Raw genomic sequence first — 20306 nt, 5'->3', positions numbered from 1 at the left:
TCCTACTCCTCTATTTATTTATTTTTATTTTATTTTATTTTATTTTATTTTTTACCATTTATTAATTGTGCAACTTTGTTCAAGTTCATAATCCAAGTTTCAGATTCCATAGGTATAAAATGAAGACTAAATGAGAATATATTTCTCAAAAATCCCATAGAAGTAAAACAAAAAAGCAAATTAAGACAATAATGTGGCATTATTTTCTGTCACAACACCAAAGACAGAAATTGGCCAGTGCACACTGTGGGTAACAATGTGGAGAGGCACTCTCATGCACTGTTGGCAGCGTGTGAATTGGTGAAACATCTTTGGTAGGCAACTTGTCAGTATCCATCAAAATTGGAGATGGATGCAATAGAATTTGGTACAGAAATTCCCCTGCTAGAGATTTATCCTAGAGGTATAATCATATATATTTACAAAGACATATACACAAAAGATGGCCCATGCAGCCTTATTTGTCATAAAGAAATATAAGAACCAATAAAAAAGTTCATCGATAGAACTAATTAAAAAGCTTTATGGAGTTGATAAAATGAAATACTATAGAGTCATTAAAAATGTACTTATAGGAAAGCATCTATATATTTTTTAAAAATAAAATTTTACTGAAGTGTATCATTCGTATATGAACACACACCTAAGTAAGTGTATAGTGAAAGTTGTGAATTTATAAACCAAATATGCAAATCATCATACAAGCCTCCCACAACTACCCCCCACACCAGCACTTGGCATTGTTGTGAAACATTTGTTACAAAATATGAAAGAGCATGGTCAAATATTACTACTAACTATAGCCAGTATCTTACATTTGGTATATTTTCCCCCCAACCCACCCAGATATTAATACTCTTATTAGTATTACATATTTGTCATCATTCATGAGAGAATGTTTTCATATTTGTCCTGTTAACCACAATCCATCTTCCACCTCTGGATTCCCTGTGTTATACAGTTCCATACTTTACACAATCCATTCAAAGTGTACATTCAGCGGCTCTCATTTTTGTTACAGAGTTGTGCTGTCATCCTCACTCAATTTTAGAATGTGCTCATTACTCCAAAAGAAAAAATTCCATATCTCCTTTTACCTCCCTATTGTTTTCTCTTAGAATTGAAATAATATCTTCTTGTCCTTGTTGTGAAATATTGCAATATTACTGTTAACTATCATTCATAAGTTATATTAGTTGTAATTTTCTCATGTATCACCATATGCTTAGCACTTTGAAAAAGAAGAGCATTCTTATATTTATACTATTAACCACAATCTTCATCCACCATGGAAATCACTTTTTTAAGGAAGTATGTATTATTTAATAAAAAATGTAAGAACAGTGCATACTGTATGGGCAAAAAGATTCCTCGGCACCCTAGGAGTCTTATTCCAAAGGCCCCATCCTTAGACATCTTTATACTGTATTATCTCTGTACTGTGTCTAGGGAGGGATCCAAGGGCTATTTTTCACTCAGTTTTAGACTCATGGTACTCTTGCTCATAATAAGCATTCCTTAGTAGAAATCCAGGTCCACACTCTGCCAGTGATTTCATGTGAAGCTGTGTTTAGTGATTCCTAGATACTCCATGTCTCCTTGTTTGTGGTTTTCCCAGTTTCACCTCTCTGTTTTCCCAGGGGAAAAGACTGCTGGACTTAATCCAGACTTGTGAGCCTTCCTAGTGGCCTTCTCTGATCGCCACCATTTTCAATTAGGAAGGATAGCTTGGGGCAGAGACATATCTCAGCAGACCTCCATGCCTTCCAGACTTGGAACCGACATGGTTCAGTCTTAAGGGCTATTCTTACTTTGTTGACCAGTGTAGTTAGAAAATTACCAAATGCTGTCAGATCTGTCTTGGCCCCAAATGAATGTTTTGTGCAATTTCTCTGTGATGAAGATGGTAAAGTTAAAGCCCAAGGTTAGAGGACAGAGAGAATATATTTAATCTAGTGCTACCAAGAAGTAAGTACTGCATAAATCAGAACATCTGGAGGAACTGCCCCCTCCCAGAAATGTTCTCCATTCTAGACTACTCTGAAGTAAAAGAAATTTGGAGACAACTGGCCTAGGTACGAATGATTTTAATTTGTAAAACCAGGGACGAGCAGTTGACAAATGGATATTTTCTTTTGAAATTATATTTTAATAAAGGTATTTAAAGGCCGGAGACATTTTTAATCATTCTGCTGCAATAAAATGGTTGATTTTAGAAGCTCTGAGGGTTTGATTTGTATTTAAGATTTTTACAATCTATATATAGGTTGGTCTTTAATAACCATTTATACATTGCTTCTTTTTATATAGGTCATGTATTCTCCTGGGAGAGTAACAAGATTAGAAATAACAAATACAGCACAGAATAAATTAAAGTGCTTCAAACTGCATTATATAATTTCAGAAAATTGGTTTCACACTGAAACATTTAAATAGGAAAACCAACTGATTTAAGGGAAAAAACCCTTATATGTGCATTTGAAGTGCTATTTTTTAAAGCAAGTTTTATCCTCAGCAGTGTGGTACTGGTAACTTTTCACAATGCTCCAGCAATTCATTTGGGTCAATATGGATAAAATAATAATTATTTTTCCTTATTTCAGGTTATTTTTAAAAAGTTGGCTTCATTCTCCTTGAAGATGAATAGTGTTTATTATTTAAGATGTCAAAGGCGTACCATAAAAGTAATTGTATTTTTATGTATAATTCTCCAACCTCTTGTATACAAAATGTTCTTATTACACTTGGTGCAATACATTTTGAGGCTATTATGGGACAAGAGATAGCAAATTGGGGCCAATACTTTTCTAATTATTTAGGACAATAAAAATGGGACTTGGTATTTCTCACATCACTAAATGAAGGAGGTACACTGCTCTGGAGAGTCTATTATTCCTGCTGGTTTTGTTTGTTTCTGTGAAGTTTAGCATCATCCCCTTGTACCGAGTCCTCAGGCCTTTTTCAATTTTTCTATTCTTGCATTAAAGGCCGCTTCCTGTATTTGCAGCTTTTCGTTTATCTCGGTCTGTGAAGACAATCATAAAAAAGTGGTTACGATGGAGCTATCTTTTGCTGCACATTGTCTTTGCGGTTTTGACATACTATAGTGCCTGAAGACAGACATTATCCCTCACACACCTTCCTGTTTTGCAGACACAGCCGTGTTTCAGCCTGTAGTGATGTGATAACACTTTATCATATTTCTCTGCACATTCCCAATGTATAGCATGTCTGCTATGAACAGGAAGTGGTATTTGGACAGCCATTTTTCACGTAGCCTTGTGTTGGAAGATAGGATAATTTATCTGTATTTTCAGACAGACTTTACCAATAAGCACCAAGTCAGAATAACTGCTCTGGGCTCAATTACTGTCAGTGTTGGGGGTGCTCCACCCGTGAGCAATGGGTGTGATTGTCTCCCATGTAATTCATTCTAAACGGGATCCCAGAAGGCTTCTGGTGGGAAATAACAACACAAATAATCTCACAAGAAGAACAGTTCTCACAATTAAGAGTATTCATCATACATTATAACTCTTGGAATTACACCACTCTGCGGTATATTTTTGGTGAAAAGGGTAAGCTATTGCTGACAGGATTTCATGATTGCTGTGGCTGTGATAGCATTTAGCCTCTGGCAGTGATATTCTGTGGACTATCACTGCTACATGTACAATTCTAGAAATGCTTTCAGATTATCTGAACATTTGTAGCTCTGGAAATGTCTTCCCTTTTTTAACAGTGGATAATAAAATTAAATACAGAGAAACCAGTGCTGGGTGACATGGCAAATGAGTGCTTTTGTTGTTGTTATTTAGGTTATTTTAAAACAGTCTACAGGTTTTTGGGGTTAGTTGTACATAAAGGTTTTAATAAGTAATTCAAAGTTTGGAATGCTAATATCTATAAATAATTTGAGTACTTCAGGGTAATTGTATTTTAAGAAGTTTTGATTAATTATGAGAGAAGACATTTTGAAAAAAAAACAAATATTTTTTTGGTCCAGATATAGTCTTTATTTGTTTCTTTGACTCTTTCTTGTTTGCTTTCTTGCTCTTCATTCATTCATTCATTCATTCATTCATTCATTCATATATTTATTTATAAGAGGAGAACTATAATAGATAGCATTGAAATGTCTATCCTGGTTGCCTTATTTGTTGAGATTTTCTTTTGCCTTCACAGTTACAGTTGATATTTCTGAAAATATCATATTAGTATCAATAATTCTGAATTTTTGCAAGAATGTCTTTTCTGGTTCAAGTTTTATTAAGCTCTTGGATCAAGCTCTGGCCCCTGGCTTCTTATCTTTTCTTTTCTTGATGGAAAGGTAGAAGAGGCATGGAGGGATGAAGAGTAGTCCTCCAGGGTTAAAAGGAACTCTGCCATATCTCAGGGATCACTAATCCCCTCATGCGGTGATTTCGGTAGACTGAAAGGAGCACTGGACTAGGAGTCTGGAGACTTAGGTGGTAGTTTAGCTATGTAGCTTGGACATGCCAATTAATTGTGCTTTGTATTAGTTCTTTTTTTGAGAATTATATAGTTGGACTAGATAAAATGTAACATACCCTCTTTCTTTAAAATTCACAACCCCAACTCCTAATTTTGTGACATGCTTCACCAGTGCCATATTTCATGATATGATGTCATGAAATCTTTAAAAAAATATATCACACATACTTCATTAAAATAAACCTATGGCATACAACATATTGGATCATACAGGGATTCCAATGATTTGAAGAAATCATTTCTGGTCACAATTGCAAAGAATTGGGAACCATTGCTCTAACTAAACAATTGGCTCTTCTAAATTAAAATTAGTTTTCTTCTGTGTTCACCAACAGTCTCATTTCTTTTTAGTTAAGGAAAAATAGGCTATCATCTATCAGCTTCTGTTTCACTACCTCACCAGCGTTTTCACATTAACCTGAAGACCTTTCTGGAATTTTATTGAAAGAGAATTCATCTAAGCAAGTGCGGGCCTCAGGGAAAAGGTCCATAAAGTTAAGGTACATGTCTAAAAGAGTGGTGTACTACGAGAGGGCTCAAATTTCAAACGTCTAAGCCATGATCAGTACTTCAGTTGGCATACAATCAGCAGAGCCTGGACCAAAAGACTGTCTGAAATAGCCAAAAGATGGAAACAACCCAAGTGTCCATCAGCAGATGAATAAACAAAACGTGGTACATACATGCAATGGAATACTATTCAGCTGTAAGAAGAAGTGAAGTTCTGAGACAACCTGCAACATGGATGAACCTTGCAAATATTATGCTGAGTGAAATAAAGCATATACAGGCAAGTACTGTATAAGTTCACTTATATGAAATATGTAGAAATAGCTAATTTGTAGAGACAGAAGGTAGATTAGAGTTTACTAGGGGAGAGGGGAAGGGGATAGAGGGAGTTGTTGTTTGGTGGGTATAGAGTATTTGAAAATTTTGGAAATGTTCAAATAAAAAAAAAAAGGCTCCTTGTTTGATCAAGAACAAGTTGTCGTTAGCTTGCCAGATGTCATTGCTATTCCTAAGAAGACTGCTGAACAGACACTATCATAAAACCACACTAGAGTTGGGTCTGGTTCTGCTTCCTTTTAGGAAAGAATGGACAACCCATGACCTCAGGTTCAATAGCCTCTCACTGACCACTACCTTGAGGTGATCTCATTCTCAGTTTTTCTAACCTGGAAAATTTAAGTTGACCTAAAAATACCTGGAGTCCCTAAGTGGCAGCTTCCCTCAAGGTTTTCATATTATTTCACCCTGTTGCTTAGAGCCAATAGCCAACATCTCCTGCAAGAATTTAATGTTAGCATTCATATTTCTCTGAAATGTAATTCTTTAAATATATTAAACTTTGCTCTATTGGGTATAATTTTTGTTCTACAGTTTAGGGCCAAAATAACTTCATTTTGAATGTGTTTAAAAATTTAAAATACTTAAACTATATAAGCTTTAAATTTTTGCTCTAGTCAGTGTAATTTTAATTAACATCTCAGGGCCAAGAAAACTTCATTCTTAATAAGTCTCTAAAACTATAGAGTGATTCAATGGGAAACTAAATGGATTTACATTAAAAAAATATTAAGGATTGACATCATAGTTTCAAAAATTTCTGAAATATGGAAAGTGAAATATGCCTGTAACCATGCTGAAGAAGGAGCTCTGAAAAAGTTATATTTAAAATTTGAATTCTCTACTGTATTTTCCTCCAAAAACTACAATAACACTATTGCTTTTTAAAAAAGGAGAAAGACATATGAAAAAGTTTAAAACATCTTATAAATACTAATTCATTCAATTTTCCTGCAAGCAGGAAAGCAGGTCAGTGTCTTTAGAAGGCTTATATAACACTGCCCACTGACTTGCAGCTACATTTGAAAAGGAATGTAGCAGTTTTTAGAGTCAGGAACACTAGAAGGCAGGGTTTATTATTATTATTATTATTATTATTATTATTATTATTTTTGAGGTACTGGGGCTGGGAACTGAACCCAGGACCTAAGATGTGGGAAGCCTGTGCTCAACCACTGAGCCACATCAACTCCCCTAGAAGGCAGGTTTTAGAAGTGGAAAATAACTTACCCGTCTAAAACGGGAACAGAAATTTAGGTAAGCAGAGAGTAATTACCCAACTTGGAATCTGACCAAGACACAAACGTAAACACTGAAAAAGTGCCACACCACAGGAGTATTAAAACCCAAAGTAGTCTGGTCGTGATATTAGAGGTTATGTGGTTTCTGTGGATAACACTGGAATTAGAACTAACTCTGTTCACAGCTTCCATACAGGACTTTCATCAGTTTCTGACCCTGGAAGCTCTGAACAAGAGTCTTAGTCTTTCTCTGTCTCATATTTCAATTTGATCATCAGGGGTCGTGCCTGCATGGGGTTTACTAGGATTATTGAAAGAAAATACATAAAGGGGTTAGCTATCTTGAGACATTGTATAAGTCCACATCACCGTGTCATTTCATTAAAAATTTGGCAATAATTTGGCATGAATCCACTTAGTATGGAACGATCCTGGCACCTAAAGGAAACACATTCCTCAACTCTGATCCAAGTTTTCCTATGCCTAATTACATTTAGATGAGGAAGCTAATGAACGTCTAGGCCCAGGAAGGACGGCGTCAGGCCAAGGGGACGATGATACACACAGCAGTTGTAGTCTTTCTTTTATAGAGCAGGGGTATAAATGCTGCAGACTCTAATATTAAAAAATACAGATATATATATTTCAATGAATAAGCACATACTGCTCACTACATGGAACATGGCCTTGTTAAAGATGTTTTCAATTTTGTGGGCCTGCAAACAATTCAATTACTGTCTAGTAGTTCCTCAGCAATAATTTCAGAGCCATGGAATTGCAAGGAGCCCAGGGCCATGATTATACATAAACTATATTTAGATGAAATGTTATCAAATCTAAAAAGGAGATACGTTCAGAATTCAGTTTAATTCAGCTGCCCTCTGCCCTTTCACACAGTACCCAATTATTACATTCATGAGGTTGTTAACAATAAAGCTTTGTGTAAAACGTGTTCTTCCACTATTTCTGGTAAATACTAAACACTCCTTATTAAGCCGAGGACTTTGGCTAATTCTGTTGGCACCAAATCATTAAGTGTTCATGTAAACAGTGCAATAACATTTGATGATTAAACAAGTAACAAGGTATGCTTATGCCAAACTAATCTTTTGCTCTTTCTAAATTAGTTGCAAGAACAGTGAGCTTTTTATATATGGTCTCATGTTCAGATAACAAATCTTCCCCTGAGATGCATTAATATTTTAAGTATGTGATAGGCTGTTCTACTGAGTCATGGTAATTTCCATAAGAAATTGTAAATTCACTCAAAATTTGCACTTCACTTATTTAATCATTTTGACTATGAAATGATGTGAATTCCAGCAAGTCTTTGGGTTGTGGCAGAAATGTTTTTTTTTGGACAGAATGAAAAAAAATGAAACATAAAGCTAAGCAGCCTGATGAATCATTGGCAGCTGCTACAGAGATGGCTGCTGCTGTCACCATTTTCATGCAGCTTCTGGTGTAAATTACTTAGCTATTAGTGATATGTGAAAAGGAACGAACTATCTGAGAGGGAGTTCAAAGACTTGAAAGGCTCTCTTTGGAAATTGGTGAGAAGACGTAGCTAAGAGTTATGATTTGCTTTTCAGTGTTTACTCTTTAGAAATGTACTCAGATTATTCTTGCATGAGTAATATTTACAGTGTGACAATGCACAAAGTCCTCACCATGTTGTATTTTGAGTTTTGATGCTGAATGATTTTATAAACTGATAACAATTGCCAGATACTAGATCCTGTTAGCTAATCTCTTTTGTGATCATAGTGAATCTCAGATGACTAAGCTGAGAGTTTTGTGATGTTAAATTGAACTCGTCCATCAGAAGCCACACTTGCTGGCAGAGGGTGGATAATGTTTACAGTCATTAAGGTTGAGGTTGGTTAATTAACCAGGAATCGAATAACTGAGCACATAATCAGTACTAAGTACCTGCATGGTGATTATGTCCTCTGTGACTTGACCCAGCACTGATTTTACATCTTCAATGGTGAAACCAGCTAAAGGATCCATGTCTGAAGTGTCGGTTTCTGCTTGGGACTCATCTGGGCCTTGTTCTTGATCCAATGCCTAGAATATCGAAAGTAAACAACACTCAAGTGCTTTCTGGAGCATTCAGTGATTTATATGTAACCTCAAACTTTTACTGAAGAGCAATGTCAATCTGGAAGGAGATTTTGATTTGACGTTACCATTTTCAGTATCTATCAGTGTGGACCATGACAGATAAAGTCATGGTTCCCAGACAGGGTCTACTTTTGGGAAAGTGAATGTGTTCGTATTAGGGATGATGGGGTGGAAGGTCTGAACCACCTTCCTCTGGCCCACCTTTGAAACAACGCTAAAAGACATATTTTTATTTGGTTGAGAAAAATCAGAGGGAAAGAAAATGGAAGAACATTGAGTTCCATTCCTTTCTCCTTTAGAGAATGTAAGGCTGAGATAGCATGAGTTAAAAGAAAAAGGAAGCATACCTTTATTTCTGTATCCAGGGTTGGAGGTGGCACTATGAATGCTGAATAAATATCAAATGCAATTCCTTCTTCTAGAGGTTCTGGGAAAGGGTCATCTGTAGGTTTTATAACCTCTATCATTTGCTGGAGGGGAAGAAAAGAGTTGTGATAATATAGCCTTTGTTGAACAACCACAATTTCAGCCAATTCCCTTAAAAATGACCCATAGATCCAAGTCTATTATCCTTCAAGTGTCTCTTCCTCTGTGGATTCTTGAAGCCATCTACCCTCTTGGTTCTCTAGTGCTTTTTTTGCTCCATGCCTTACAATTAGCGTTTTGTTCTAACCCCTACCTTATTCTTTTTCTCCACTCTTTGATTTAAGACTTCATTTCATACTGCCTTGGTCTTTAATTTTAGTTTCATATGTTATTGTCCCCTTCCTCCTACCTACAAGCTCCCTGTAGCTAGAGAGCATGTTTAGACTCTGTTATCTTCTCCAGTTCTGGCACAGGATTAGGCACTTAGTTCACCCAATAACAGCCAGGTGGTGACTGATATTACTCAGCAGAGTATAGTTGCCTTGGGGCAATAGTGAAATGACCAGTAAGAACTGGATGATAAGGACAATAAAGGCTTTAAAGCCTGTATACAGTAGATGAGAGTAGAGATTAGAAAAATAATAAACAATAGGGCCAGGATAAGCCTTCACTGTAAGCACTGAACAATTTGCAGAAAGAACATGCCACTGGTGGGGGGTGGAGGGGTGATGATTAGTCAACAGTAGAAACGAAGAAAAAGGAGAGTAGCTGACTTTGGATATGCCCATCCTTCCATGACTTCGGGGAGATGAGGGGACTGATGGCATTAAATATCTGAATCATTTAATGAGTTCTCCTTGTTCTGATTCCATGTTTAACAAGCAATGTTTTGATAATAATTTTACTTCCCATCTCAATTGATCTATAAATATATGCCCACTTGAGTGCTCTTGTTTTCATGCCTATTATATTCCTCAGTGTAGATCCATAAATTGCTGTTCTGGTTCATATAGTAAGCTCACATGGGCTTGTTAATGTGACCCTGAGATGGAGCCACCCATCGTATGCTGACAAAATCACAGTCTGAGCCTACATGTTTGAAGACCAAACTCTGAAAATGCATAAACCCTGAAATCATCTATATTCAATTTCTAACTTATCCACAATATCCCAAATATACTTATAGGTTGTATTTCATCATTTGAGAATTAATTTTTTGATTTATTTAGGATGTAGGATGTACTGGAAGCTAAGTTATTTCTTGGCCTTACCAATGGGTATGCTTTTTGCCTTGAATTCATATTATTAATTTCAACTTGATTTTATAGCAAGTTGCTGTTCGGTATGAATATATAGAAGCACTGTTGTGTCCTAATTTTATAGACAAGGAAATATGGAGACAAAAAGTTTAAATGATTGGCCCAAGGTCAAATAAATGCTTAGTGACAGGGTTGGGACTGTTAAACCCTGATGTACTTCTTGACCTATGCAGTTTCAGTAAACTGTAATGGGTTATCACATTCTCATACTTAGAAATTATAATAAGCACTTAATTTTTATTCTATTAGGTGATATCATTCCAGATTATTTATCTTAAGTTGACTAAATGTTAATCAGAATATTGAGAAAACATATCAGAGCTGTTCCTTTCTCTTGTTAGATTCATAAGCCATTTCTTCCCTCCTTGCTTACAAGTCTTTTCATCTTTACAAAATTATTTATATTTTTTCATCATTCTTGTTTTTCATCCTCCCACATCTTCTGTTACTCTTTATTTCACCAAGGTAGATAAGAGACAATACTTAAGATATTTTTGTGCCCTCTGAAACCTTAAAGGTAAAGTAAATAAGCTGTACATAGAAACCCAGAAACAAGGAAAGATAATGAAGTATTTATTTAGAGGTATACTATTTAATATGGGATGAAAAACAGGGAGTTTGAGGGAGGGAGTGAGACTTTGAAAAAAAGAGGAGAGAAAGGAATTTAATGGAGTGTTTTGAATTTGCAGGCACTGGGAAAAAAGCATGAGCTAATCTGCATGGTTTTAAGAAAGTATTTTATTTAAATGAAGCAAAATTTAATCTTGTCTGCCATTGCCATATTTGTCATGCTGCTATGGTTTTCTTTTTCCTATATAGGATAGGCCTTTCTACTACTCTGTTCTTATCCCCTGGTGGAAGTTCTTAATAGATTGCCGCTCCATCTTGGTAGTAGCAGAGCCTGCCATCTGGCCACTTACACCCTTTCTTCCATCAGATGATACACTTCAATGTAAACAGGTATTTGTGTTCAAGTCTCTCATTTTATACCTCATACCCCCTGTGATCTGGATTTCCTTGTCAGGTTCATCTGAAATGATGGACAACTCCTGGCGTTCCTGGTCTTTGGCACTGTGTGTGTGTGTTGGGGCAGTGGGGCTGGGGATTGGGCAACAGGCTGGAACCTCAGTACTCTCTAGCTCCACATCATCACTTTTCATGGAGGAATGAAGATCACATTTAGCCCAAGAAACTGAAATTCTGACCTAAACTCTCAGAGAGAGCTGGGCTTTCCTTTTCTTAGATATTTATGAGTATAGGTCATATGACTATTAATTTGATTTAATTTGTGCACAAAAACTGGGGTGAACATTTCTTTTTGAGGGTGTTTGCCGTACTGTTTATGAACCAAATTATAGCTATGTTTTTCACTTTCATGAAGAATTACATTTAGCTATGTTAGTAAAATACTTTAAGGGAAAGAAATTTCACAATTTCAGACGAGGACAAATAAGTCTTTTCATTAATAAAAAGGTACACTGTCAAATATATAGTTTGAAATAAGCACAATGCCCAGAAATATCAGTGATTATTTTTCCTGTAAGCAGCCTTTTTAAAAAACAACCTTAAGGATAATTAGAAACAATAACTGTGAGAGCACAGAGCCAGCAACTATGTTTAAATGATACCGTCTGATGCAATACTTTCTTAAAAAAAAAAAATACAATTAGGCCTTTGTATTTTTTTAACAAAACCTCATGTTTTATAACATCATTGGTTCTGTAATAAAATCTGTTTAAAACAGAGAGACATGGTCAGCTTTATTAAGTTATATTTTTCTGAAAGAAGAACGTTATAATTTCCTCAAGTCTATGAATAGTTGAAGCAAATTAAATAAAGCTAGTTTTATAACTATTTTTATACATTCCTGTAGAATTGTAATTGTCTCATTTTTTTTTTCTCAAAAGTTTAATATGTTGCCTCTTAAATCTGGAAAAATAAAAACAGAAAAAAGATCAAGTATATTTATTTAAAAAAATCAAAACACTCCTGTTTGATACCTTGATTTAGCAAGCCCTCTTACTCTGTATGAGAGTAGCACCCACAATCTTCAGATCAGGAAACAAAGGGAAAAATTTTAAGTGACTTGCCTGAGGCCTAATGCTTGAGATTAAAAATCAGGAGTTTCTGATTATACACATACATCCATTTGACCAAATGATTGGTTTTGCTTGACTTTCAAATACCCCCTAAATATTACTTTGAATGTAAAGCAATAAATGTGCTTCTCTTGCCATTTTTGAATGCTTGCACACAAATGGATATAATAAAAACAATCATGTTGTTCCATGTGAATGCCATTTATATTTTTTCTGATAATGAGCAGAACATTTGAACCAAGGTGAGTACATTAAAGGTACTAATAAAGAAGAGAATAGATTTCTAAACAGAATAATGGGCTGTTAAGTGAACATACAATAAATAACATCTATAGATGTGGTTGCTAGAAAATTAGTTTTGCATAACTTACTAGTGTACATTTTCCCCAGATGTTATCTGTTACATGAAAATTAACTTAAGTTAGTTATATTGTTCATTATGTGCACATTGCATTAGTGTTATTTAAGAAGGTTTACAATCTGAGCTTTAGTTGAATTGTGCTATGGTATTTAAAGAATATCAAGTAAATGGCTTTCTGGCATAATTTAATACACATAAGCACAAAATTTCATTGCCGAACATTATGTAGATTTAAAAAGTCCGAGGTCTTTACTTACAAGCCAAATGAAATGAATAGGACTCTTTTAAGATTTTACATATTCAATATGAAATGGACATTTGCCATAGGAAAAAATGATAGGTATTTTGAACCCTCCTGGAACTAAGTATACGGTTAGTTTGTGTCTAAGGACATGCTTATAGGATTTAGAGCCTTCTTCCAGACCTGACCGTGTCTGACAAGGAGTATAAGGATTTTATCTGAAAATTGTATTACTTCATGCTTTCTTTGTCTACTCTATGTGTTAGCATTATCGATGGTATTAACTCTGGTGTAGTTTTTCTTTAGTGATGCCTCTTCGGAGACATGGTAGGTAGTATTTGTATCACTGCATTCTGTCATTAAGGTGACGATTATTAAATTATTCGAGATTACAGTTTTGTACTATCTCGAATGCAGGAAGCAAGAGAAATCTGTTCAACCCTTTTTAAGCTACAGGCACAGAGACAGAAAACTGGCTCATTTTAAAAAGACATTTGTTTGGATTTGTCAGCTTGATGACTTTATAACTTATGAAAAAAATGTGAAAGTTTCAAAAAGACAAACTTTACTGAAAGTTTTCCTCAACATTAAGGAAAAAGGCACAAAAATTCCTGTAATGCTTTAACTTTTTTTCCCACTTGAAGAAAGGCATCCATTTGCAAGTCTAATTAAGAAGTACTTGCGTAGTTCTGGAAATTTTTAACAAAACATTGTAACCCATTGCCCACAATATACTACACTTAAAGTAACAACATATGAATGCCATCTGCAAAATGCAATAAACTCTGCTAATATCATAGGGAGGCCATAAATTTAAAATGAAAAGGCAGGAAATTCAAAAGCTAGGCGTATCAGAAAAACTTTAATTAATCCAATTTCTTAAGTATTTTTCTTTTGCAGTAGGGCCATTACAAACTTCTAAATATAGTGTGTAAATGTAGAAGATCAATCTACTGCAAGAGTCCTCCTTTCCCTTTGCATTTTTGATTTGGGAATAAATTTGCAAATGCAGCACATTAATTTTTTCTCCCTAGGCTTAATATGCAGTATTTATATTTTGAAAAGGTTTAAAATGTTGCCAGGCTTCTGCAGGGAATGAATAGACAAGTAATAGCAACTTCTATTTTTATCTACAGCATACTGGTAGTTTGAACATTTATAACTTAATAGAGCTTTGAGACTATCAGATCCACACATGTTAATCACTTAAATAGGGAACAGTAACATGGCACAAGTTAGGACAGGAAGCTGAAGTTGCAAGACGGAATTTAAGTTGGCAGGCCACGGTAAACCAATTTGCAATCTGGCTAGGACACTCCAGTTAACACCTTGTGTCCATTTTTATTTATATATCTTGATTCAATCTTGTTAAATTTGTGCTGGATTTTTAAAAGAAGTTGAAACTGATTCCGGAGTATACTAGACATCTTTAGTATTTCTAAGTGTATTTCTGAAAAGAAATCTGAGTCCTCCCATCTTAATGATTGTAGACAATAAAATCCCCTCTAATGTAGCTGAAAGAGAGAAACTCCTTGTAGTGTAAATGCAATTTAAAACGGAGAAATGTTTTGATCTGGCTGTGGTGCAAATGTTTCCTGAGGGCTAAAACCCTTCTTCAGATACCCAGATATTTTCAAAAGATGTAATAATCCAATAATCTGGCAGATAGATCACTGAATTATGGGTTTTAGACTTGGCCCTTTTCTTAATTGTATGATGCTAGGAAAATCCCTAGGCCTCAGTTTATTTATCTGTGGAAGGAGGATAAGGATAATTGCTACCTGCTTACTTCATTGAATTGTTTCAAGCACAAATCAGATAAAGTAGATAAAAATGCTGGGCGTTCTTCAAAGAGAAGGCATTATTAAAATCCAAGGTGCATTATTATTATTTATAATGATGGTCATTATTGAAGGGCTCATCTTTATAATGTCAGCCTTGGAATACAGACTAGAGTACTCCTAGTAAGGACACTGGTCTATGCTATTTCTACATGTAACGTGAATGCTGCCCAAGCAGCGCAATTAACTTGGAAGAATTTGTTAAATGAGGACATGCCATTATTCCGTTTCAATAGAGTCACAGTCTTTAAAATAACCCAATGTCATCCTATATAAAGAGTTTCTTCGACCCAAACAATCTCTGTTTTGAAACCTAGAACGGTGTGGCTCGTTAGGTAGCTATATGGCACCGTCAGGACTACTGCAAATCACCTAGACACAAAAAGCAGAGTGTTGACATCTAACTTTTTAAAATTATAAAAGCTGCCTCTCCCTTTCCCCCACCCAATTTGTCACTCTTTCAATCTTTTGGTTTTCAGCATTAAAAAAAAAAAAGTGACACCCATTGTTGCCCAGATTCAGCTCATTTGAAAAAGATTCCTTTTAACAAATTTTGTCAAAGGTGAAGAGAGCATACAGGGCAAACTTTCAACACACTTTCTTGTGAAAACTGAGATACCAGAGCTCTTGAAACTATTAAATTCAGATTGTACTTTTGATTCTTAGGTTGACTTTATCTTGCAGCTTTCTCAGGCTCCATTATAAATAGTTAAGAAATATTTACTGCTTTCCAAAAATATTTTTTAGAAGCCACTCAAATAGTATGTTTACCCTAACAGGCTATCTTCTAGAATACACACCCTTGAATACTGAGTAAAATATCTCAAACAGTTCTGATCAAAGGCAGATTTTTTTTGTTTCATCTAAGGAGTTCTATTTAAACTTGAGTATTTTAATATTTAAAATTGTGGAAGTACTCCGCATTAGGTCTTTTTTCAAAAAGGGTTTGAAATTCAAATACCAGTATCTCTTAGTCAATATAACAAAGATGGGTTATGCAGTTATCTTTGAGGAATATTTATTTGGTAAATTCTAAAACATGAACGTTAAAATTTAGTTTTACATGTATTAGGTTTTAGTTACATCTTATGATCGCATATAAGAAGATGAAGCTATCTCAAAGTCTTCATATTTGAGTATACTCTTTGAACAAGTAACCCTAATTTGCAGAAACCATGTGCGAAAATAAATCGATAATGGTTAGAACAGAAACTACAGTGGAAGAACCCTATGTCCTTGGTTCTAATCTTTTTTCATGAGCTTCCTGTTATTTTGACAGTTTAAACTATCTGGATAAGAGGACGTTGAAACTATTTGGAGAAAGCTATACACGTAATGTACTTAACTTCAAAGTATAACTGATTGAACTACAATTAGTTGTCAGTGGGAAGGAAAAAAAAAAGGCAACCCAAACTTCTTTAAAACTGTATTGAAACTAATTTCAGCTAGAAATAAAAAGTTTTTGGAGGCCAAGCTAGCATGTTTGTAAATTGCTATGAAATCTTTAAAGAAGTCAATGTAATATTGTTATTTCTGACCTCCTGGGCCCACAATGTCTATTTTAAGTCATCTGACATTAAAAATGTGCTGACAAATATAGATTTAAAAAACAACACAGGAAGTTGTAAATCAGTTGGTAACCCTTAGCATCAAGGAAATGAGACCACGAAAACGTAGTCATTTACTTTAGTCGTCCTCAACCTTAATTTTTAACTAAAGAAAATTTGCAGAAGGCTCAGTGTTTATATTTGGGATATTTTATTCATAGTTTGTGTGTCTCTTCTTTCTCCAGTTGACTTACAAATTATTAAAAGGAAACGTTAACGGGTATAAATATTTCCCTCTCTGCTAGCTGCCCTCCTTCCCCCATGCCTCCTTTTTATTAAATAGCCACTAGCTGAATCTTTAACTGCATTAGGCACTTCTTTGGTCAGCAGGACAAGATTCTCTTGCTTTGGAGGAAACTGCTGCCAATTTACTCCCGTGTGCCTGGTCATCTAGGAAAAGTGCTCTAGCCGGAGGCCCTTCCTCTCAGGTTTATTCAAGGCAGTGCCTCATTCCATATGCCAGGTGTCATTATTTCAACAATCTAAAGGGAGTCATGTCTTCCCTTGTAAGGAACAGCTCAGGTTGCTCTAGAGTTCGGAGGCTTTCTATGGAATCTGAATTCTTGGAGATTAACTACAAAACTTGACTTTGTAGACAACATTATAAACAGCAATAGATGTGCTCAAAAAAGACCTTTCATTTGTAATCTGTAAAACATATTTGTTTAGTCAAGAACAAAGAAACCAAAAATAACAACAGCAGCTCTGAGAAAGTTTGGTGGTATCTTTATTCCAAATTTGAATGTTTGAGAAATCTGGATTTCTTTCCCCCTTAAATGTGTAACCAGAGCCCTGGATAGGCTCTGCCACTCAGTAGAGAGATGTGGTTTCTTCATTTGTAAAACTAAGGGGTTGGACTAGGTCATCTCTAGTTCAGTTACAGATGTTACATTCTACATTATTGAATTTCAAGTGACCTTTTCTCTGTTTATCTAAGACTCAATGTCACCGGCCTGTGTAGATCCACAGATTTAGTATTTTCCTGCCATGATGTAGAATATTTGGATTACACAGTCCTTGATTATTGGAATGCTTGACTATTTATTTCAAAACTTAATTATCTTCCCCAAACCTGCTCCTCCTCCATTTTCTTTGTATCTCAATGGTATCACCAACTTCTTGGTAACCAGTTGTCTTCAATTGTTCACTTTCCTTCATTCCTGACACTGTCATCATCAAATGTTGGGGGGCACCTACATAATGGCTGTATGACATGCAATGACACCTGCTCCTTTCTTTTCAAGACCTTGCCTACCCTGTAGCCTTCAAACAAAATTTCTTGCCTTCCCAGCCCTTGAACTCCAGCCAACCTGGGCTACTCACTCTTTCCTAATATGCACAGGGCCTGGAACACAGTGAGTGCTCAATAGATACTTGTTAGATAAAAAACAAAACCATGGTTGACGGTGCTTTCCCTCGCCCCTGGCCTGCCTGTGCTGCTCCCTCTGGTGGGACTGTTCTCCCTCCGCCCTGCCGGTTAACATGGCCTCTGCCCTGCCCGGCAAGCTCTTCCACATCTCCAGCAAAGTATTTCTAAACTCCCTTGTGCTCTCAGTATTTGCCTTGTTTCTCTTGTATGGTTCTTGCTTGACACATTGTATCTTGAATTACTGCCATGTATGAGGGATCTCCTCCTATTTTGTGGAAGCAGTTTGAGGGCAGGCACTACCTCTTATATGCCATGAGGGTCCCTAGTTCAGGTCTCTGTACGTTGGAGGCATTCATTAGATGTTGAGAATTCCAGTAGGGAATTCATTCATTTAATAATTGTCAGGGCTGCCAGTTTGTTTGCTCAGCTACAATTATGTTCAGAACATTTGTGATGAAAAATGATAACACTCAGAGAAACAAGTCTAGTGGCTTTATTAGTACATCCATGCAATACCTGCATTTCCAGTTACAAAGGAGCCCTAGAGTGAGCATTTGTTTGATTAGCATAATGCCAACCAGCTTCTCACTGATTTGCCTGCATTGCTCAAACTGACTGATAGTTGTTTTATAGACATAAAGAACTTAAGAATTCTAAAACTTCCCTAGCATTATGACTCCCCCCACCTAGCTCCGGACAGAAATAATATCAAAAGAGCTCTAGAGTGGTGCTGAGGTGCCCAAGTTCAAGGGTTGTGGTTCATACTTTTTGTACCTGCTCCTCCCAGGAGTAAGTGTGAACAGAAGACACAGGAGCTGGATGATGGGGAAGCCCAAGGGAAGCACTGACCAGCTTCCAGGAAGATAAATGTTAATGAAGATGAGGAAGTTATAAAAAAAAGCAGCTCCTGTTTATTGAGAATTTACTGATGCTTGGCATTAGAAAACATATTGCAAGTTTTAGGTTCTTTACATTCTACATTGGGAGAGAGGTTTTATTTATTGTTTCCAATATTTAGATGAAGAACCTAAAGCTCAGAGAGGTTAAGTAACTTGACCAAAGTCACACAACTAGAAAATGGTAGATTCAGGCAGAACTTGAACCCAGATCTATTTGACACCAAAAGCCCATGCTTAGGGTAAAATAGAACACTGCTGGCTCTTCATGGTTCCCCAAAAAATGTTTATCTCCAATTTATAGGTGAGTAAATAGAGATCCTGAAAGGTAAAATGATATAGACACACTAGGGACCAGAAAAAATAAGTTCTCAAGTCATTTCTGAAAGATTTTGTTCACTGGTTCCTCCCACACTACAGTGTATTGCTCCAAATAAGTAAACAGATGTAAGGTATGGAGGATAGAGTGTTTTTAAAAAAGATTACAAGATATAAAAAGCACTGCGTTTAGAAAGAAATCTGAGAACATGCTTAATTCATTTGTGTTATTAAACTGGAAAATACAGGAGCAGAGGTTACGTTTTGGTGACTTAAACTGCATGTTCCTGCTCAAATAGCAATTTGTCCTATTTGTTGTAATTGTAATTACTGTTTTCATTGGAATCACAGTTTTCTCTAGGAATAGGCACGCAGAAAAACAACCAATAACCTAGAGAGCTGAAAAACACATTGAGAAGCCGGCATGGCTGTGTGAACAAATCTCTTGTGATTATTCTTCCACTGTGTTCAGAATGTGCTTTAAATCCATTTCCATATTTTTAATTAACACTACTTCCCCCCAAAAAAAACTTTCTGGAGGACATTTAATCACAAATTGGAGGGGGGGGGGGTCGACAAAATTTACTTTATCAGAAAATTGACTATAGACTATTTTGGTGACTTTTTATTATTTTTACATTTCAATGATTAAAATTAAATATAGTATGATTATTCATGACAGAAGACAGTAAAATAACTCTCATGGCTGATAAAATTTTGATGTCAAACCTGGGTGAATATGATATTAATTCTGTTGTGGCCCAGTTTCATTGTCTATCCTGTGACTATAATTTCTTATCAGTTCCTCCATTTAACGAAAGGAATTATACAGCTGCCCAGTGGCCTCAACAATAACTGACTATCTTAACAATTGCTCTGTAGCAGGGGTTCTTAAACAGGGTGCCAAGAGCTTGAATTGAAATTCAAAAAAAATATTCTTGTGGGGATGTGTTGGTGTGGGTGTGATATGTTTATTAAATAACACACAGTACAGTGTGGACTTAGTGAAGGGTCTGTGGTTTTTGCCTGACTGGCAAAGGGGTCCGTGGAACAAAAAAGGTTAAGAACCCCTGCCCTATAAATGCCCATGTGCTGTGTTCATCCTATGGATTTTAGGCATCTATTTGGATTTTAGGCATCTATTTGTACGGTTTGGAATC

At 35.8% G+C, this 20306-nt stretch overlaps 1 protein-coding gene across 1 annotated transcript in view; it reads right to left on the bottom strand.

Annotated features, from left to right (window-relative positions):
- Nucleotides 1–505: 505 nt before the first annotated feature.
- Nucleotides 506–20306, bottom strand: part of CABCOCO1 (ciliary associated calcium binding coiled-coil 1) — a 137880-nt gene continuing 118079 nt past the window's right edge. Inside the window, exons 6-8 of the mRNA XM_004462497.4 lie at nt 9077–9199; nt 8535–8672; nt 506–3025 (exon numbers count right to left, since the gene is read on the bottom strand). Coding sequence (XP_004462554.2) covers nt 2951–3025; nt 8535–8672; nt 9077–9199 — 336 coding nt within the window. The 3' untranslated portion in view covers nt 506–2950. The remainder of the gene's footprint in view (nt 3026–8534; nt 8673–9076; nt 9200–20306) is intronic.

Source organism: Dasypus novemcinctus, chromosome 6, assembly GCF_030445035.2.
Source record: "Dasypus novemcinctus isolate mDasNov1 chromosome 6, mDasNov1.1.hap2, whole genome shotgun sequence".
NCBI lineage: Eukaryota > Metazoa > Chordata > Mammalia > Cingulata > Dasypodidae > Dasypus > Dasypus novemcinctus.
The sequence above is the reverse complement of the archived record's forward strand: the minus strand, read 5'-3'. Positions and strand labels throughout refer to the sequence as shown.